The 21,342-nt window shown below is 40.4% G+C and overlaps 5 protein-coding genes across 9 annotated transcripts; 3 read left to right on the forward strand and 2 right to left on the reverse strand.

The window, feature by feature from the left end:
- Nucleotides 1–1,639: 1,639 nt before the first annotated feature.
- LOC106744090 (WD repeat-containing protein 78) lies at nt 1,640–5,053 on the reverse strand. Its single transcript, XM_014618520.1, has 4 exons — nt 4,605–5,053; nt 3,837–4,230; nt 2,966–3,532; nt 1,640–2,817 (listed from the first exon to the last, which is right to left on the reverse strand). The coding sequence occupies exons 1-4, from the start codon at nt 5,051–5,053 to the stop codon at nt 2,011–2,013; spliced, it is 2,217 nt and encodes a 738-aa protein (XP_014474006.1). The 3' UTR covers nt 1,640–2,010.
- A 1,579-nt stretch (nt 5,054–6,632) lies between these two features.
- Nucleotides 6,633–9,218, forward strand: LOC106744109 (phosphoglycerate kinase). The gene is made up of 5 exons (XM_014618557.1): nt 6,633–6,905; nt 7,053–7,401; nt 7,520–7,858; nt 7,946–8,165; nt 8,246–9,218. Exons 1-5 carry the CDS (start codon nt 6,844–6,846, stop codon nt 8,521–8,523), a joined length of 1,248 nt encoding a protein of 415 aa, XP_014474043.1. The 5' UTR covers nt 6,633–6,843; the 3' UTR covers nt 8,524–9,218.
- Nucleotides 9,219–9,471: 253 nt separating this feature from the next.
- On the forward strand, nt 9,472–11,364 carry LOC106744111 (26S proteasome non-ATPase regulatory subunit 13). The gene is made up of 5 exons (XM_014618563.1): nt 9,472–9,587; nt 9,689–9,802; nt 9,963–10,289; nt 10,376–10,708; nt 10,937–11,364. Exons 1-5 carry the CDS (start codon nt 9,472–9,474, stop codon nt 11,202–11,204), a joined length of 1,158 nt encoding a protein of 385 aa, XP_014474049.1. The 3' UTR covers nt 11,205–11,364.
- Nucleotides 11,365–11,512: 148 nt separating this feature from the next.
- On the reverse strand, nt 11,513–16,794 carry LOC106744112 (choline/ethanolamine kinase). Of its 2 annotated transcripts, none has more exons than XM_014618564.1 (6): nt 16,458–16,794; nt 15,106–15,218; nt 14,531–15,010; nt 14,205–14,451; nt 12,644–12,808; nt 11,513–12,542 (listed from the first exon to the last, which is right to left on the reverse strand). In XM_014618564.1, exons 1-6 carry the CDS (start codon nt 16,473–16,475, stop codon nt 12,429–12,431), a joined length of 1,137 nt encoding a protein of 378 aa, XP_014474050.1. In that variant the 5' UTR covers nt 16,476–16,794; the 3' UTR covers nt 11,513–12,428. The 2 variants fall into 2 exon arrangements, with proteins under 2 accessions (XP_014474050.1, XP_014474051.1); XM_014618565.1 differs by lacking the exon at nt 16,458–16,794 and adding an exon at nt 15,310–15,528.
- Nucleotides 15,640–20,291, forward strand: LOC106744110 (N-acetylglucosaminyl-phosphatidylinositol biosynthetic protein). 4 transcript variants are annotated; one of them, XM_014618561.1, is made up of 9 exons: nt 15,640–16,035; nt 17,465–17,634; nt 17,719–17,902; nt 18,000–18,156; nt 18,248–18,427; nt 18,512–18,746; nt 18,831–19,128; nt 19,299–19,659; nt 19,738–20,291. In XM_014618561.1, the coding sequence occupies exons 3-9, from the start codon at nt 17,787–17,789 to the stop codon at nt 19,807–19,809; spliced, it is 1,419 nt and encodes a 472-aa protein (XP_014474047.1). In that variant the 5' UTR covers nt 15,640–16,035; nt 17,465–17,634; nt 17,719–17,786; the 3' UTR covers nt 19,810–20,291. The 4 variants fall into 4 exon arrangements, with proteins under 4 accessions (XP_014474047.1, XP_014474046.1, XP_014474044.1 ...); XM_014618560.1 differs by lacking the exon at nt 15,640–16,035 and adding an exon at nt 16,714–16,800; XM_014618558.1 differs by lacking the exon at nt 15,640–16,035 and adding an exon at nt 16,886–16,972.
- The last annotated feature ends 1,051 nt before the right edge of the window (nt 20,292–21,342 follow it).

Genomic DNA, 21,342 nt, shown 5'->3' on the forward strand with positions numbered 1-21,342 from the left:
ATCGCAACCGATCTCAATTGAAGAGGATACGCCTCGGGACAATCGGCGTACCTCTTCCGAATCGAGGTCAAATTGAGGTTTTATACTCAATTAGGAAGGATCTCCCGGGCGACAATGAATTTTACATCGCGATAGATCACCTTGGCAATCGTAGCACAGAATTTTTTCCGCTGATGCTAATAACGAGACTATAATAACTAGTCATTAGTGGTACCTGAAACCGGAGAACGACGTGCGTGGAAGAACGCGTCAGAACTTAAAATTACGCACAGTGCCGCGTACTTGAAGTATCTCCTTAAACATCGTTTCTAAAACTGCGTGCTTTTCTTGTCTACCGTGTCTCACGCAACGATGATTAGTGATCCCGCGTTATCCCTACCGAAGTACGGCGATCACTTCGTCGAAACTCTGACAGTCGCGCGTACCACGTCTCTCTCTTGCGCGCGCGCGCGCGCAGTTCGGAAAATCGTCCGATCTTCCCTACCGTTTACCACAAGTCAACTTTCTCGACGGTTACTCCTCCGTGGCAGTCCCGACGTTATCCATCGCTGGCTTGAAGGACTGGGGAAGGAAACTACTCAGCTCTCCTTGCTCGACGATGCTCGCGCGCGCCGATCTCGTTAGCGGTGTCATTCCTATTCGGAAATCGCATTGTGCTCACTCTACGCGAACTCCACATCATCTTTCGGCCCCCGAGCCGTCATCCGCGTTATCCTCGACCTCCTTCGCACGCCAAATCCGTCGTGGCTTTTCCGAGATAGTTCGCGTTATCATTGACGCGGCTCACAGAATCGTTCGACCTCGTCTGTCTGTCTGTCTCTCTCTCTCTCTCTCTCTCTCTCTTCCTCTTTTTTCTTGTTCTCTTACGCTCTTACTCGACGACGCGCGATTTCGTTACTTGGCGATCGATTGTACTCCGCGCGTATAATAATCTGCTGATAGTCCACGCGATCCGCGTTATCATCGAGAGCGGTCCGCCTAAGAAGAGTACTTAGTTCGCGTAGTTGAGCGCGGGCGTAATAAGAGACTGCCCGCTGACGGCGGTAGCGCGGTTCGTGCCCGCGAGCGGCGGCAACAGAGAGAGAGAAAAAGAGAAAGAAAGAGCAGGAGGGGGGCAGAAGGAAGGAGGGAGAGAGAGAGAAGGAGAGAGATAGCACGGGGCAGGCAGAGTGAGGCCCCTCTCTCATCCCCGCACACCGGAAGACTCTTTCGCTCTGGGCCCCGACCGGCGCGAGCGGGCCCCGCCGCCGGCGGAGACCCTGCGGCGAGTCTGAACACTCACTTTGCTCTCTTTCTCTCTCTCTCTCGTCGCGATGAGGCCCCGTGGGGCCATCGTGTTTACCAGACCGAGAGGGGTCCCCACGTGTCGGGCTTTTATCGTCCCGCGGTCGATAAGAAAGCTCCGAGGAGAGCACATCGGGCTGCCTTGCTTATTTTCAGAGTCGATTTTTTTGCTTATTCTCCAGTGCCTATGGGGCAATATTCAACAATTACGTCACATTGCGAAAGGGAGAAAGAGATCTATTAGCCTGCGGTCTATGAAAGGGGAAGGGAGAGGGAGTAAAGGTCATATTAATTTGTAAATATTGGATGATTATTCACTTTGCATTCGTGACTACATTTGGTGGAAATTCTCAAGTTCTGACATAGTTTTGTATTAATAATCAAAATGCTAATTTGATTAAAAATGCTAGTTTGATTAAAAACACAACTTTTACTTAGTCAAAATAAAGTAGTTAATTTGATATTGTACGCCTGGAAATTATTTATATTTTAAAAGAAGATAGTTTTATTTTATCTGATTGCCGGCGAATATTGGGAGGAGACACATATTTTTGTGATGCAGGGAGGGAAGGCTAAAAAATAGGCAAATTTAGTGCGACGTAATTGTTAAATAGCTATCCGTTTTCTCATTTCATACGTAAGAGCGATCGGGTAAAGTACTTTCACCCGCTAGTTTGGGAATATTTGCCGACACTTACCCCATTGTTGCAACGAGAGATCAGACGATCAGAAGGGTGGGCCTAGCTTCTTCAGTTTCCTGAGCAACTCCGGCTTGGTCAGCATCGCCTTGTGAATGGACTCGATCAGTACCTTGTTCTGGTCGTACGGAGGGAACGGCATGCCCTCCAGGTTGTAAATGTAAACCGCACCCTCGATGTCGGCGACCACCAGCTGATTGCCGTTCGTTGTGAAGTCAGCGGCGACCAGTCTGGCACTGTTGCTGGAGATCGTCACGGACACCGGGCTGTAGGTCTTCCTGCGTATGTCCCAGATGCAGATCTGATCGCTGGCCACATTGGCGATAACGGTGGAGCACGTGGGACTCCATTGTGCACTTCGCACGCACGCCATCGTCGTCGAGAGTGTAATAAGCGGCTCGGTAAGACCTTCCGCCCAGATCCTGGTGCACCAGTCGGCGCCGCAGGTGAGGAAGAGTTTCTGACAGAACGGTGAGAACTCGAGGGAGTAAACCGGGCCGTCGTGCGCCGAGAAGCTGTCTATGTGTTGGCGCAGGTAGGTGGTGGAGCATCGGTAGATGCAACCCTCGTCCGAACCCACGAGGTAGATGTTACTGATGCTGGGGTGTCTTCGTAAAACCAAGGCACCTGGCTGCCGGCTGATGGGCACATTGCGAGTCACGCAGTGATGGATCCTGCTCACTCCCATTAATTTACCCTCCATGCGGTACAACCGCATAATCTCCGTGGCGAGGAAGTCTTCACCGGAACGGTAGCAATACACCCGGCCGTCTTGATCGCTCGTGTAGATCTGCTCTTGGTAGTCGAACTGCTCGTCGCCGCTCCACCATTGCACCTGAGGAACGCAACACGTATAAAGGTAATATAACAAAGTGTCGTAGCCATTGGTCTGTTCTTTTTAACTGACATTAATTCAGGAGAATCGCTTCAGTGTGTATGTTTGATCCAGTCCAGCTAAAAAGAACGTCTTCTTCATTTCCCACCTGCCAATGCGGCGAACAAGATGGCGACGTCTCCCTCTGACTCTGTCTGATCACATTGACGTCCTTAGCGCTAACGTCGATGACCTTGACGTTACCGTCGTAAAAACCGATCGCCAGGAGATTCGGTCGACTTATGCTCCAGTTGATGTCGGACACCGGACTGTCGAATGCGTACCGGCGAGCGGGGTGGCTCGGATTTTTGGCGGACCAAATCAGCACCAGGCCGTTTCGCTTGTAGGCCTGCGCCGCACCGTAGCCGACAGCGAGGACACTCGCGTTAGCCGGACTCCAGCGGAACGACGCGACCGGACGGCAGCGAGCCTCGTCACACACATGCATCCACAACAGGTCCAGCCGGTAATCGAAGCAGAGGTCTAAAGCGTAGGGATCGCGTACGGTCACACCGGTAAAGCGTTTCTGCACCGCCAGGAACACGTTGTTCGCGATCAGGCGCTCCATCACGCGCGCTGCGTCCAGGAAACGAGTGTTCCGGCATATGTGGGATAATTGTTCTTCGAGGCTCAGGTCGGGAGTTACTTCAGGCTCGGGAAGCTTGTATCGCAACTCCTACCGTAGAAATATTCATGGAAATCGTATTTTTATATGAAGATCGAATTATTTTGACTAATTTGTAGCAATTTTTAATTAAAATTCCTTCATTTGTTACACACATTTCATAATATATAGGAAATATATTTTCTAATTTTTATATATTAATCTTTAGCACCCAAGAAATGATTTTCAATTTAATTTTGGATGGAATAAATAAATAAGTCGGATTGTCAATACACAGTAAAGAGAGAAAGGAAATTACGTTCTTTCAATATTGATCGTGATTCACTTTCAAAAATCGAATCGAATGTTTTCTTACTTGTGTTTCTCGCATCCGACGCATCGATTCCTTCGAGTGCACCATCAGACGTCCATCTTTCTCTGTCATCAGTTCCGGCGCTGCGTAAGTGTCGTGTATCACCCAATTGTTAACGAACATTCCTTGATTTTTCCTAGGTCTCACTCCCAAGTAGGTGCCGCGTGATTTCGTCAGCACGTGTATCGTTTGCGTCTCGGCGTCTATCAATTTCCGATTAGAGCCAGGTCCTACCGTCACATACTCGTAATATTCATTTTCCCGTTTAATCGCCTGTCCTTCTGGTGTTGGCAAATCCCCGGTCAGCTGCGGCATCTCGAAGATGAAGAATGTCTGCGTTTCCTTCAGGGTGATCGTCACAGTTTCCGGCCGCTCGTGTAATATCACCGAATCATCTCTACGAAGGCATAATTAAAAATATTAATTTCACCATTATTAAAAATTCAGTGTTGTTGCAAATTTTACATTTTTCAACTTTATTATTTTACAAGAGATAGGAACTTTAATATCTACTGATTAAACAATTATAATTATAGCTGAAAAAAAATTATTTTCTTCAATTTTTCTTCTGAAAGAAATCGAAAAAAATCCACTGAAAAATTGAAAAACATTTTTTTTTCAATTTATCGGTGGAAAAAAACTGAAAAATTAAAAACTCAGTTTTTCCAATCCTTTAAAACTATAATTATAATTATTGGGTGTATGATTATTGTTACAAATAAAATCATCTTTTAATTAAATATTACTTACTACTTTTATCAAAAGCATTACCTAGCTACAAAGAACGGTGGTGGTGCAGCATCTTCCTCTTCTTGCAAGATCTCGCACACCTGAGTAGTAAGTAGGCTCTCCAACTGCATGTCGTCGGACGGCATTGAAGACTTGAAGAGAATAGAAGAGCTGGCTCTAAGCCCACTCAGATCAGACGGAGATATCAACTGGATGCTGCTTCCTGTCTGAAAAATCCCGAGGGTCTCCAACGCGGTGACCTGGTTCTCTTCGATAACGCTGAATGCTGGATGAACCAATGGCTTGGGCGTGACATCGATGTCGTTCTGAATGATGCGAAAAGCTTGTCTTTGCTGAAGAAGCGCCGATGCGAGGTTACGTTCGCAGCCGACTTTACGAGGCCGCCCAATTCCGCCGAGTTTCATCTTCGAGGAACTGGCGCTAATTCTCGAAGATATTACTTGCGGAGATTCAAAGTCGCTTGTTTTCATCCTGATGGTGCCGAATAATTGCAACGGTTAAAATTTTCGTAATACAAGCTAATGAGCGCAATCGATCTAGTCGCCATTTTTGCGGCACCATAGAAACGTTTAGTCGATTTCGAATGTAAGAGGGGAAATGTATTTTAAGGAGAGTCTTCAGTTAAAATTCAGTTAAATTGGTAAAATTAATCGAAAAATTAAAATTAACTTTTGACGACTGTAAACTTACTGTAACTTTTGCAATAATAATAATAATGAGATGGTTTAAGGAGCATTTTGCAGGTTAAAATCTTAATTTCAAGACATATATTTACGAATATAAAGTTTAATCATTATGGCGTTATACGAATGTAAATGCTAATCCGTCGAATACTAAAATTTGGGATGAAATTTGCTCGTATAAAAGGGATCACACCCAAACGATGTTTACATAATTTGAAATATGAGTTTTATCTTCAATGAACGAAAGCAGAGACGATATTTTAAACTAATAGCCGATTCATTACAAACCCGATAAAAATTGACTAACAAACTGCCTGGCGCCATTTTAGCGGTACTGCACGAAAATCCAACGGCTACGCCGATCTAACGCCATCTAGCGGTAGCATGATTAATCCCGTTGAGAAATTGGTTCGAGTCTCGGCTAAATGGGATTTGAATTTTGGCTAAAGTTATTGAAAATTGGTTCCAAAGTCTCCGCTATACACGAGCGGCTCTGTGTTCAACGAAATAACGTGGTACAACTCAACGATAAGTTAGACGTATCTCTGCGTTCAAGTAAATAATACGAGTCGACTACAAGTTAGGCATGTTTTTATTTTATCATGAAAAATACGCAAAATTAGATGGACTGTGACTTTCGTAAAAATGACAATAATAAAATGATTCGAAAAGCATTTTAGCCTAAAATTTTTAATTTTTAAATATATTAAAATAATGATATTGCTTCGTTTTTTATCGAAATAGACAGAGTTAAATGAAAAATGACGCTATTACATTTTAAACCTCATCTTTTAGATAAATTTATATCGAGAAATTTTTTATATTAAGAATGCAATAAATACATTTTAAAGAAAGAACGCTTAGTTTTCTTTTTATTATTTCTTTTGAAAATGTCATACTGATTTATTCGTATTCTCTGAACGATAAAAATTGAACGGCTATTTTCAACAATGACTCCGTAAAAGAAATCACATCGCAATCTGCAAGATGCAAATGAAAAAGGCAAGTTTATGCTTTCAAAGAACTAAACGCCACTTGGGTGTAAATTTTTCACGTGACACAAGTCAATAAACTTTACCGAAAATTTTGACATTTGATAAATTTCGGTTTATATTTGTATTGTAACGTTTTAACGGAATTCAATAAATCGTATATTCGTAAATATATTTACAAATACTATAGGTTTCACTCTATTATCTCTTTATCATTATTTTTATGAAAATCGCAACCCATTAAATTTTATCTATTTTTAACAAAATTTCAGCTAGAATCCTTTACAAATGTCTGTCTCTTCTAAGATAACAATAATGATTTCGTTTCAATTCGATCAAATTCATCGTATATTGCAGATAATTACAGGAGGTCGCCACGTTCGTCGACCTTACTTTGACTTTGGGCTGCCGACTTGTCGTGATTTCAAGTTCTTGCGCTTGCTTCTTCCAAGTAATAGTGGGCTACGTAAATACGTTACTCACTCTGCTAATAGAAGGTTAACAAGATTCCTCGTAATCGATAGTATTTCCTTGTTCTTTCAAAATATCGTTGTAAACAAAACTACAAGGATAAACACTGTGGTTATGGCACTCAACAAGCTCAGCATTGATAAGGTAGATTTGACGGATAAGAGAGTGCTAATACGGTATGTATTTTCTGATGAAAAGCTCATGAAATATAAGAAATATGACTAATATGTTTTAACATGTCGAGCATAGTAGTTAAATTACAATTGTAACATCATGGAGTTATTTTGTATACTTGAGATTTTTATGCATCTAATGATTTCCAGAGTTGATTTTAATGTACCATTGAAAGAAGGGAAGATAACAAACAATCAAAGAATTGTTGCTGCGTTAGACACAGTGAAATATGCTATTGACAAGAAGGCTAAGTCTATTGTTTTAATGTCTCACTTGGGCCGTCCTGACGGAAAGAGGGATGAGAAATATACGTTAAAACCTGTGGCTGAGGAACTGAAAACGTTACTAGGAAAAGAAATTTTGTTCTTAAACGATTGCGTTGGACCCGAGGTGGAAGCTACTTGTGCCAATCCAGCATGTGGTACTATTATTTTGTTAGAAAACTTGAGATTCCATGTCGAAGAGGAAGGCAAAGGAGTAGGTCCTGATGGAAGTAAGGTATGCATTAAATTGTTAGCATACTGAATTGCACACTGAATTATCTTCATAAATTCAAGTTTTTTTAGTTTAATGTCAAACATGAATATGTTAACGTCAATAGAGTAATTTATTTTAGATTAAAGCTGACAAAGATAAAGTTGCAGAATTTAGGGCATCCCTGAGGAAACTAGGAGATGTGTATATAAATGATGCTTTCGGAACTGCTCATCGTGCTCACAGTTCCATGATGGGAGATGGATTCGAGACAAGAGCTAGTGGTTTCCTCCTCAAAAAAGAACTTGAATACTTTGCTAAAGCTCTAGATAACCCAGAAAGACCATTCCTGGCTATACTCGGAGGCGCCAAGATCGCTGACAAGATTCAATTGATTAACAATTTGCTGGACAAGGTGAACGAAATGATCATCGGTGGCGGTATGGCTTATACGTTTTTGAAAATATCCAAAAACATGAAGGTAATATAGAATATATATATAACAAAGAAAAAGTAAATATAGAGTGTGATATTAAAGATTAAATATTTTTCATTTGCGTCACTTCAGATTGGAAGTTCTCTGTTCGACGAGGAAGGTGCTAAGATTGTGAACGACTTGTTGGATAAAGCGAAGAAGAACAACGTGCAAATCCATTTGCCGATAGATTTTGTGACTGCGGACAAATTCGCGGAAAATGCGGCGGTGGGGAGCGCCGACGTCGAAAGCGGTATACCCGATGATTGGATGGGTCTCGATGTCGGTCCGCGATCAAGAGACTTATTTGCCGGTAAGTCGTTTTCACTGAACATACGCTCTTCAAGATATACGTATCAATAGTGTAATCGTGATTAATATCTCAACACACAGAGCCGATTAAGAGAGCAAAAGTCATAGTATGGAACGGCCCAGCGGGTGTGTTCGAGTTTGAGAATTTCAGCCAAGGCACCAAGAGTCTGATGGACAACGTGGTCGAGGCTACAACCCGAGGAACCATCACTATAATCGGAGGCGGAGATACGGCAACGTGCGCGGCCAAGTGGAAAACCGAAGACCAAGTGAGCCATGTGAGCACCGGCGGTGGCGCAAGTTTGGAGCTCCTGGAGGGCAAAATACTGCCCGGGGTCGACGCCCTCTCTCCGTCGTAAATCTTGTTCTTCGTGTCGAACGTCGATGTAAAAGCCGAACGGCCTTTGATCGGGAAGAGTAATATTGTACGGTCGCGACTGTAAGATTTCGATGTCAATCGTTCGTTAGATTCAGCGCTAGCGGGATGAGTGTAGAAATGAAGGAAAAGTGTGTTCTTCGTTGATGCATTCGATTTCGCGTGTATGTTACGCGCAACTTTCCCAATATAAGGAACGTTAAAATTATACTCTAGTGCCCGTTTCTACCGTCACGGTTTAAATCTAGTCGACGATTAACTCTCGACGGAATTAAGCCAATCGCATTGGCAATTAGCTGAACCGATCAGTGCGATTGGTCAACTCCGTTGAGTTGATCGTCGATTAAACTGTGACGGTTGAAACTGGCAGACTTTGTTTCTACGTTACAATTGCGTTATTGTACAGTTTAGAGTGTCGTGTACAAAACATGTATGTTCTATCTATAAAATGTAACGTTCATTATAAGACAATATCAAACCTCCCGGTTGCTAAGGAAGCGCATAATCATAAGAGGAAACAATCGTTGTCCTTGCACGGTAAAAAGTTCGCTCATAGTTTCAAACACGGACTTCGGACCACTCGTTATCCTGTAAATGTTATCTTTTATTTATAAACGTGATTATATTTTTGTCCATGCAACGTGCCGAGAAGAAATACATGTTACATTTTCCCCCTGCTATTTTGCACTTTTTTACACAAATCTGACACGAGAAAAAAACTCGAGGAAAATATTTGCACTTTTATATTTTCCACTCTATTATTATTCTTACAATGTCTCAATTGGTCTTCATACGCATGTGTGAAAAATCGAATGGGTCTAGTAATTATTTGCAAAAACCGCGACTCCTATCTTATGACTGTGTGCGCCGTGGACCAAAAGGTAACCCACGGGAGACTAGCACTCGCTCATGTTATCGAGTATCATCAAATATGGCGGCGTCCGTGGCAGCGAAGGATGTGAACATCTTTCTCAGCTCGAAGCAAAATGTTCCCGACAAGGAGCTGGCCGCGGAATGGCTGCAGCTCGAGGAGCTTTACAGCAAAAGGTAATTCGATTATACACGTGTATTTCGTAGAGTGAAATCTCACGTTGGAAAAATAATCAACATATGTTTGTTACCCGATCGTCTCTCCCGGTGACTTGCAGGCTTTGGCATCAGCTGACACTCAAATTGGAGACGTTTGTGAAACATCCAGCACTCCAGCAGACAGATAATCTCGTGCAATTGTACGTTAATTTTCTGTCGACCTTCGAAAACAAGTGAGTATTGTTGTTTGTAACTGTTTTACATTTAAATAAAAATATCACCTTATATGGGATGTTCCTGTATTGTCATTGTTCTATAACTTGTTTGTTTTATTATTTTTGTTGCTATATATATATTTTAATATTAATACTTTTACCATATTTTTATCTACAGAATAAATCCATTATCATTGGTGGAGATACTAGCGCATGTAATACAACAGTTTCAAGACAAGCAGGAAGCGATTAAATTCTTAGAAAAAACTGAGGCTAAAGTCCAAAGTAACAATGAAGCTGTGGCACTCTGTAAGGTTCTCAAGGGGCAAATTTTATTGGATAAGCTGAATAATCAAGAGCAAGCGAAGAAGATCATAGAGGAGGTAGAGGCTATGCTAGATAACGCCGATGGCATTACAACAGTTCACGGGCGTTTCTATCTTCTAGCCAGTCGACTGTACAGATTACAAGGCAAACATGCAGAATATTACCGTACAGCATTGAGGTAGTTTCATGTCATTCATATTGTGACGAAGAATATGAATGAGGATTATTAAGTCGCATCTCACATCTATATCTTTTATTGCTCAGATATCTCGGCTGCATTGAGCTGAATAGCTTGAGCAGACAAGAGCAAGAGCAACACGCCTTCTTTCTCGGTCTCGCAGCGCTCCTAGGCGAGGGTGTTTATAATCTTGGAGAATTATTGGCACATCCGGTCTTGGAATCATTGAGGGGTACATCAAACAGTTGGCTTGTTGATTTGCTACAGGCATTCAATGCCGGTGACATTGTCGCTTTGGAAAGATTAAAACCACAGTGGAGCAAAGTTGCCGACCTGGCTGCACAAGAATTGAAATTGAGGCAGAAGATTTCCTTGCTATGCCTCATGGAAATGACTTTCAAACGGCAAGCCAACAATCGGTACATATGATTGAATTTTAACCGAGTTCTTCATTCATACAATCCAAAACGATCCAAGTATTGCAATTGGCTTTTTGTGAGGTTGTGTTTAAATTAGATTATTTGAGTATCAAGGCTCCTCTACGTCCTCATTATCCTTGTTGTCGTCAGAAGCGAGAAATCGCATATATTTCGCAATATACTGTTCTTAATTATTTAGATATTCCCTAATAATACTCTTCGTTCCAGACAACTGACGTTCACAGAGATTTCTCAGGAGACGCGCCTACCTCTCGGCGAAGTGGAGCTGTTGGTGATGAAAGCTCTTGCCCAGGATCTTGTACGAGGTGCTATAGATCAAGTGGCGGGTACCGTTAACATGACATGGGTACAACCACGCGTGTTAGATCGCAGCCAAATCGCAGGAATGGTGCAACGTCTCGATGGGTGGTGTAAGGATGTTAGTTCAATGGAGAAACTGCTGGAGTCCAGAGCCTCCGAAATTCTTACTCTTTGAAGAATTTCTTCAGCCATTTCTGACTTATTTGTCGTATCAGCGCAGCGCTGATTCATGTACACACATCTGCACACTACACACGTACGCAACATTCATAATTATAAAATCAATTTCTTAACGTGTCGTCGATGAATATAAAAAAAGATTATTTCTTACTGTAGATGTTTATTGATATCTTCCGTAATCCTTTTTTTCTAACTAAAAAAAGGAGCTGTGAAAATTTTTACGAATAACTACAAACAAGAAACCGAAGAGGAAGAACGAAAACTGAACGTTTTATTTATGAATGTGTATAAATGAATAGTCCATTTTCAGTTTTTGGTGCGTTTTATTTATTGCGTTCGTAGATATCGGTCATTCTAAATATTTGGTGCTGCTCTCCTTTACACAATATTAAGTACCTATTCTTAATGATAGTACTTAACTATGTCAACCCCGAGTAAAATTGACGCATTACAATAAGTACCGCGCCGACTTTGCGTTACAAAGAATCCATTCACTATTACTGCACGTTTGTAACAAACGATTTAACGTGCAAAATCGAACAGACGTAGTGTTGTTGACAATGAAGTTTCAGACAGCCGTATAACGAATATATAAAAGTTAACATACTAAAAAAAGAGGGATAAAGTAATACGCTACAGACATATTGCGGACTTTCTTATGATTTACGTAATTTTGTACACTAGGTAACAGCCTTTTCGTTTTTCTTCCTAATTTCTTCCTACTTTATCAAGTTATCGGCATTTCTCTATTGTTTATAAATATATTACGAAAATTACAAAAAAAGATTACGTATCTCGCTCTTCTTCTGTTAACATTAAGACTCAACGAATGCGCAGTTAAGACAGTAAACGGAGATTCATGCGTTTAACGTGCTTATTCTATATCACATGATTGATCTTCCATTTACTCTTGTTTACTCTGTTCGTTCATTTACTCTGCCACATCGTACTCAAGCAATAATTCCGTTCAATAAAACGCAATTACTTCCCAACAGGCGTTTAGTGAATATTTCATCCTTTCGAAATAAGCTGTGCACTTATAAAAACAGCGGAACACATTATCTCACGATGTTGGAAGAAATAATGACTGATCGTATCCTGATAAATCTCGCTGCTTGACAAAGCTTAACGATCCCATCGATTTACTGGCAAATAGGGCTACCTACTTTTATGTAGCAAAACATATAAGCTGCGTCTTCTTCTGTTCAATCTTGTGCTCTCAATCTATATCGCTAGACTTTCTCTTAAGGCTGCCATCCGATACTGGTGACTCAGAGGTAAGCATTTTCTCCTTTAAGTACATGTAGCTTTTTAATCTAGAGACAGCGTAATCCTAAAAAATTGAAGCAGATGACGTTGAAACAGAGACTGTAAGATAATGACACAGTACAGAACAGCGACCTAAATATGCAGATCTAATCGGTATACACGCACCCAATATCCAAACGGAATTTGCGAAATTTTAGCATTCACGATGCTCCAGAGCCCCCAGAATAAGTGACTAGCTAGTGAAAATATCTTCACTTCCATCATGATACGTTCCTCCTCCGCAGCTCCTTCTTTCCCCAATGTCCTCAGGTAGGCTCTTATGAAGTCGAGCTGTTAAAAAAATCCACTTTGTAAAACATTACGTAAAATAAAGAATTTAATAATCGTTAAAATGTTTCTTTCATCGACTCGTATTAAAATTAAGATAAATTTATTTGGCAACTATTCAGTAACCAAAGTAAATATTAATTATAAGATCGGCAGACATACACAGAACTTTAGCTACTAATAAATGAGATATAAACATCAAGCATCTGGAAAGGGTACACAAGGGCTAATTCATGATGCATTACACATTACTTAACGTTGATATAAATAATATAATATTACTATTATACATATGAAAAATATATGGAATGTGTATATTGCTATTATTTTTTTTTTTTTAGAAAAATAATCAGGTATTTTAATAATCGTATGATCATACGAATTATTTATACTGTATGTGCAATTAGAAGATAGATATTTCCTATTCACTTGACAATTCTAGATCCCTAACAGAAATGTAGCGTTTTATTGCTGTTAACAAGATAAACTACTTAGTGGTTTATCAATTACAGATCGCAGAATTACGCCGATTAAAATCGCGCCGATTAAAGTGCTCAAATCGAGGACGAACACGCTTTTAATCGTTACTGCAGAGAGACACGTTTGTAGAGATATGCAGATTATGAATTGTGAGGGCGTGTACAAGTACTGTGGATGAGCGGATGTGGATTTGGTGTTCCCAAGAGATGGTAGAACCGGTTCCACTCTGGTTCCACAAATGTAGCGCACCCAATCGGAATCCTTCACAATATCACATCCTGTCCATTTTTTTCATTGCAGGCATCAGCCTTGTCTTGATGGATTGCAGTCCTGTGAAACTAATATATACACACGCAGCACACGCCAAGCTGACGCCTAACTTACTGTGCAGGGACTGGCACAGTACAGAGTAACATATTTACGGCGGAAGGCTACCTCGTCACGTAATAAAAAAAAAAAAAAATTGTACTACCTTGACCAAAGCAACAGTTTGCGCACTGCGTCTCTATAGAGATATAAAATGCGCAATGTTTTTTTTTCTTTTCTCATAGACAAATCACTCCCAAATTAGATATAAACATGTAGTGAATATCTGATATAAATATGATAAATTATCATGTAATCGAACACAATAAATTCTTCCCTAACTAACAGAAAGATCTGTTTTGATAACAAGTGCTTTTAATTTTTCGCTACAATTTCCCTTATCAATTTCATTATACGTCACTTTATTGGCGACGCCTATCTATCTTTAAGTGGTATTTATTTGCGATCTTTAGATTATCAGTGCTTTAATAATTCACAAAAAAAAATTCATGAGACATGATAACACCGGATGAAACATACTGAACTTATAATCATGAGAACATCTTACCGAGATTACTTCACTTTCCAGATATTGTTTTCGATTCAAACTTACCTTTTGCTCCTTTGTGGGACCGGCGGTGAGACGTTCGCGAAAGAAAGGATAATCTGGCACCGTATAGTCGTACTGCCATTCGGCGAAATGATTAGCGATATCAAATCCTCGATAGTTGTAGGAACAATATTCAAAGTCAATAACTACTATTTCAGGCTTACGCGTATTTTCGCGTATGAGTATGTTGCCTTCTTGCATGTCGTTGTGACAGAATACAACCGGCTGTTTGTGTTGCAACACAAGCGACCTGAAAATATATTAGATTGATCGTGATCGCCTTCAGCTCGTGAGTTCAGTCGGCGGATTATCGCTACTCTCTCGCTTACTTGAACCACTTGATCTCGTGCTCCAAGTCTATACATTTTATGGCACTGACGTTGTCCGAGTACCGGACGTCCATGTCTTCGGTATTCTCGAGGATATCGGTCGCTGAGTTGAGCCATTTATTCATTGTATCCCACAACCACGTAGGCTCTTTGCTGATTGGTATCTGCATCATGTGTATCTGTCCTAGTTTCTCAGCTATCATCAGACTCAATGTTGGATCTGCTAATTCCTTGGTGAGCAAGGGCCGTGCTGGTATGTATTCTTCGATACGGCCGCCAGGAAAAACACCGTGTAATTTAGGACCTAGCTTTCTCTCAGAGAGCAAAGTGAAGATAACAGATTCTGTGATAAGCCCTTCCAAGGCTCTCTCTCCATGCACTTGTCCATACAGACGTAACAGAACTTGACGTGGTTCCCCTCGAACTGGAGTTGTTCCTTCAGGAAGCTCAACGTTGTACAGCCAATTACTTAGACCACCACTGAAAATAATTATTTAAATTTTACCATTTTAATAACGTTCTACTAGAATATTGTTGCTGTATATTATTATATCGTACACAAGACTCTCACAAACCTGACACGTTTAAGAATAATATTCTGTGCGGTTATGTGTTTCCAAACACCATATAAATAATCCCGACAGATTCGCGCTGCTGTTTCTCTCATTTCAGGATTTCTCTCGGACATCTACCCCATAAAAAAGATATTGATTACAATTAATTTATATAAATTGTCATGCAACAAAATATCCCTCTCTTTCTTAAAACAACTTTCTCACCGAGTATTAATGAATCATTTAAATAATCACGTTCACGATAACAGTATGTAATGTGACGAACGTAACAAAGGCAAGAAAAGATGCTGTGATATGCCTGTCTAAATCGGCTATATAATGAATCTTTGTTCCACTCTCTTGTTGCGATTGACGAAACGGGTGAAATCGGGTTCGTAATAATCACGAAGGTGGAGCGATATATTTTCTAAAAGAATGGATTCCGTACCAAAAGTCATACTTATATGGTGACGACCGCAACGTCATCTACAATTTAAAGGGAAAAGCATGTTGCAGCCCGACATTAAAGGGAAAAGCATGTTGCAGCCCGACATGTTGCAGCTCGACTCTCGTCACTATCCAGTGAATCTCAAACAGCATTTCGAACGTTAAATATTATTGAAATGAATTTTCGCTTCTCGTATTAACAATATCGTATGAATTGAATATAAAGTTCACTATGTAAGAGTATTATAATTTTTAAGGAAAAAATTGTCTCGCAGGAGCAAACGGACCGATAAACAGTCCCATTGTGAGTCACATTGAGAACCTTTGTGCGCACGCGATACGCCGTTCTTTGCCGCGTTTCTTACTTGATCACAAGCGTGATAAACATTTTTTGCAACGGTGAAAAACAAAGTGTTTATTGCACTTGGGCAGTCCTTGCGTTCCAACGGAAAGATAGTTCAACAAAGCTCGAGGCAAGATATCGTTGCTATTCGAAACAACAAGGTAGGTAACTCCGCATAGAAAATTATAAATATATTTTATCGGGGAATTTGCGATAAAAAAACACCCTTCCGTCTCCCTTTATATCTCGGCACAAACAAGTGCGAGATGTAAACTCGAGAACGGCAGGAATCTCAAGGAAAGAATCCAAAGGTCTCTCAAGAGAAACGTTTATCGTGAATGTCGACAAGAATAAGTGACAAACACTCGTGGCTATGAGAATGAGCTGATTAAATCTGTCCGGGGGACGTCAAGGACGTTGAGCGAGCGCCGCATTTCCTCGTTTTCCGTGAAACGATTAATGAGCATCTACTGGTGTCGCAACATGTGATAAAAAAGAAACGTCCGTTTGCACGCTCTCTCTTTTGACACGAATTTCAGACGAAATAATGGACAACGATAAGCCGGCGTTTTCACATACATACCTTGTTTTCGGCGCCCATCTCGAAAACTTTGTGAGTCTCTTTCGATGCCGTCTCGAAAGGCTGAATCGTGCAGAGTAGTCGAGCTGAGCGAAGGTCTTCTACTTCGTTGTTCGGGGGGAAGATAAGCGAAAAATGCAGCCTGCAATCGCAGTGTATTTTCCGCTGATAATTCCTCTCGGCGAGGTCTACCGAGCTACCAAACTTTTCCAACGCTGTCACGGAGCTTGGTCGGACGACAAAAAAAGTGCGCTGTTCTTCCGTTTATTCGGCGACAAAGAGAGACCGCGACCCCGTGAGTGAGCCAGGTTACGTGACGCGTCAAGCCGGAGGTGCGTGACAATAGGTAAGCGACAGTTCCGAGGATAGCAGGGAAAAAGAGAAGGGAGGAATACGTCGCGTTTGCAGTGGGAGAGACGCGCCTCTATCGTGCTCGGAATAACCGGTCGTGTTGAATCCCACTCGATTTTGTTACTCGTCGCGGAAGACGAAGAGGAGGAAATCGCCAATGAATGTTGGTATGTTTGCGTGTCGAGATTGCGCGTAATAACAGTGTGATCGCATATGTCGCGTGTATAAATCATACGTTGCGTGACAGCGTGGAATGTAGAATACGAGAGATAAGATTACGCGCGAGCAGCGAGTGTTTAATTCGCCGACATTTGGCCATATATCGATCGAAACCGCTATTCCTCCGCGCTGCGCGATGACCTTATACGTGGCGATCTCTAACGTGCTAATAGCGATAAGTAACACGCAATTACTATGAATAAATGTGAGAAAGCCTTCAAATTTACACGACCAGCCAGTAATTGCGTTCATACGAACAAAGGATGAAGAGAACAGCGCCGACGGCGGCGCGCTCTGTGAAAGACTGCTCGTATCTCCATCGCAAATGAAATTATCGATTTATAGTAAACTCGAGTACGATTACGTCGATAATCCCCATATGCAGGCGATCATGTCCTCTCTCTTTCTCTCTCTCTCTCACACAGAATACTTGATTCTAGGAATTCGATAGAGTGAGTCCCTAAAAGTCATTGGCCGAAACGATCTTCATCCAACACAGATGTCAGAAGCGTACCGCTCGAAGATCGGATGATCGAGGAGTGAAAACTATCAAGAGCTATGAGTACAAAGCATCTTGAGGAAAAATGGAACATTCTTGTACATGATATAGGTGAATCTCCTATAAAAAAGTTCTAATAGTGCGTAATATTGACGGAACTCAATATTGAGGAGATGTGTTATTTGTTTCATCCAGCCTTGGACGCTCGACACTCTCTGATGCTCCATTAGTCTGATACAGTAACAATGTGACAGATCCTGCAAATGACTTTGCACGCGACACAGGCTTCACCGACGATATTGCAATTCAGCAAGCGTCGCGTTAAGCAGTATGAGTCATGTGTGGGTGTGAAGATGAACGGTGTAAAACACAAGATTTGGTTCGTAATCCTCAGTCTTACACTGTTTACTAATATCTTATGTATTTAACTTCTGCTGAGACGATATCAATAGTAACCGTGCAATACATTTTTGTAGCATGGTCTCGGATTTCTTTTATCCAAACATGGGAGGCGTAGAGGAGCATATTTTCAATTTGTCTCAATGCCTGCTGGAGCACGGACATAAAGTGGTGATACTCACACACTCCTATGAAGACAGAGTAGGAGTAAGGTACATGACAAATGGTTTAAAAGTACGTTTCTCTGATTACTGTTCACTTCTCAGTTATCTGCAACGGATTGCTCGATGGCTCAGATCTTCTTCTCGTATCTGTTTTATTTAAGGTGTATTATATCCCTGTAAAAGTATTCTACAATCAGTGTGTACTCCCAACGATGGTGTGCTCTCTACCACTCATTAGATACATATTCATAAGAGAAGACATACAGATAATACACGGCCATTCAGCATTCTCTGCTTTAGCGCACGAGGGAATGTTGATTGGTAGATTAATGGGACTGAAAGTAAGGTTTAGTTATTTAGTGTATATATGTATATAACTTCATGTGACTCACATTGCATGCCTCAACTAACGTTATGATTTGTAGACAGTGTTCACAGATCATTCTCTTTTTGGCTTCGCTGATGCCTCTGCTATTCTGACAAACAAATTTCTCGAGATATCATTGGTTGATTGCGATCATTGCATATGCGTGTCTCACATCGGGAAGGAAAATACGGTATTGCGAGCAAAGGTGCAAGAAGAGAAAGTCTCGGTTATTCCAAATGCCGTCGATACCACATTATTCACGCCTGATATCAGTAAACGGAGCAACGATTTTAGTGAGTCTTGTAGATCTGAGAATTTCTCCGTTACATTATACTTACGAATCACTGTAGTTATCGCGATATAATTGTCTATTTCAGTTACCATAGTAATAGTATCGCGACTAGTGTACAGAAAGGGTGTCGACCTCCTAGCCCATATAATACCTGAGATTTGTTCGCGCCATAAGAATGTACAATTCTTAATCGGTGGAGACGGTCCAAAGAGATGGCTTATAGAGGAAGTGCGGGAAAGAAACTTGTTACAACACCGAGTTACCTTGCTGGGCAGCTTAGAGCACTCGCAAGTTAGACATGTCCTGAATAAGGGTCACATCTTTCTAAACACGAGTCTTACAGAAGCTTACTGTATGGCTATTGTAGAGGCGGCTTCTTGCGGGTAAATTGCGACATAGTACCTTCATCCCTCTTCTCTCGCTAAAACTTTGGAAAATTATTCACTTATATCTCTTCAATTTTCTGACGCTTTATCTTATTCTTTTACTAATATTTCTTTTTCTGTCCTGGATAATGCAAATAAATAGAACAAGCATGCATATTATTTTACAGTTTGCAGGTAGTGTCGACGAAGGTTGGTGGGATCCCAGAAGTCTTGCCAGCGGATCTAATTTATCTCGTGGAGCCCACTGTACCTGCGTTAATAGAAGGTTTGGAAACAGCCATAGCAGACTACAAAATGGGTAACGTCAGATGTCCGTTTGAAGCACACAGGAGAATAGGCTTGTTCTACAATTGGTTCAACATTACCAAACGTACCGAGATAGTGTATAATTTGGTGAAACATGAAGCCAAGAAGAATCTAGGACAGCAATTGACAAATCAGATACGAAGTGGCGTATTGGCCTACCTGCTCGTGGTATCACTGTGTTATATAATACTACAGATTTTGGAATTCCTCGTTCCGAGAAAGGTAAAATGTTTTAAAAATGTTGTGACTTTCAATGTACACATTTTCATATATCGCTAATATGCATCGTTTATATTTCAGTACATCGATATCGCGCGAGATTACAGTGAAATTCACGTTGTACCATCCAACGGGAAAGGAAAAGAAGACTAGTCAATTGCCGAAAGTCCGAACTTTTCAATTGTGTGTTCACGTATTTTATTCTGTACTCTGAAACATTCCAGAACTCGCGTCTCCCCTGCAAAACTTATTGTTACAGGTAATTAAAGTACACCTCCGCATGAAAAGAACAATCGTCGTTGCATTTACCGATGGAATTTTTAAGGAAATTATATATATATATATATATATAAAATTTCCTTATATATATATATATATATATATATATAGATGTTGTACAGGTAACGATGTATAAGTAACAAAACATGCGCAAAGTACAAATGTCATAATACTTGTTTGTAGAGTTACATACAAGTGATGTAACGTATCGTGATGATTTCATTCACGTCATCTTGCTATCGTAATTGTTATTACCTAAAACTAAACGATAGCGCGCGACGTGTCGCCTTATGTTGAACATTAGATCATTTATGAAAATAATGTAACTTGTCCATTAAATGATTTTTATTATGATACATGACATCGTATGAATCAATGCGTCTGTATAACATGTTATAACAATTCGATAACGATACTCCAACTGCAACGCCGCTCAACCCGCATACATGCAGTACATATGTTTAAGAAAGATATTACGTCACTGACATTACAAAATATCTGTGTGTATTAGAAATCGCGCTTACGTTTAAAGCAATCCGCACTGCCTTTTGAACAGTTATGTGTAGAATAGAAAGATTAATTCGTGTTCATCTAATTCTGCACGATAGTGCAATTGTCATATTTTGTTTAATTTTCCACAAGTTATATCTTCAAAGTATTTTCTTTCTTTCCCGCAAAAACCGATAAAATAATTCCAAACGCGATTTCATTACAAATCTGTCGTACTTTCATTCACAACAGTCTCGTCATTCGCATACAGAGCATAAGTACAAATTTATCTTAAAAGTCGCCTGGAAACATATATCAACATGCAAAAAAAAAGGGTAAAAAATTAAAATCAACATATAATACATACTAAAACTTCGTATCACCGTGTATGGCGCGTTCATCATTAGAGAACATTTCAATTTCGATACAGAAAAATAATTTGTAAAACAATAAGAAAGCCAGATAGAAAATATAATAATATTTATTTTATTATGACGTACGTTAGATACAATAATAGAATATTAATACAATATCAGTTATCCGTTCTTCAATCATCACTTTAATCAATTTGTTTAATCATCACGGCATTTCTGTACATTAACTTATTTATACATAAATCTTTCATATAAGGCTCTATGATCTTCCCTTGAATTAATCTTAATTAAATTCATTAAGATAAAGACGTTAATTTTAAGAGGAGATCAACGAACCTTGGTTAACAACCATTATATTACGAGCGGTCAGATCTGTCACAACATTCCACGTTTACGATCGAGCATCCGTGTCGTGCTGTTGTCAATGCATATTCAGTCCAATTAAGAAAAATGATGTAAATGTTTTTAAAAACGCTAAAATGAGGAAAAAAAATATTTGCGAGTTTCCAGCTACGACATTTACAGAGTTACGAGTAAAGTTTTA

The sequence above is a fragment of the Dinoponera quadriceps genome, unplaced genomic scaffold, assembly GCF_001313825.1.
Source record: "Dinoponera quadriceps isolate SergipeBrazil2010 unplaced genomic scaffold, ASM131382v1 scaffold1290, whole genome shotgun sequence".
In the NCBI taxonomy this organism is placed as follows: domain Eukaryota; kingdom Metazoa; phylum Arthropoda; class Insecta; order Hymenoptera; family Formicidae; genus Dinoponera; species Dinoponera quadriceps.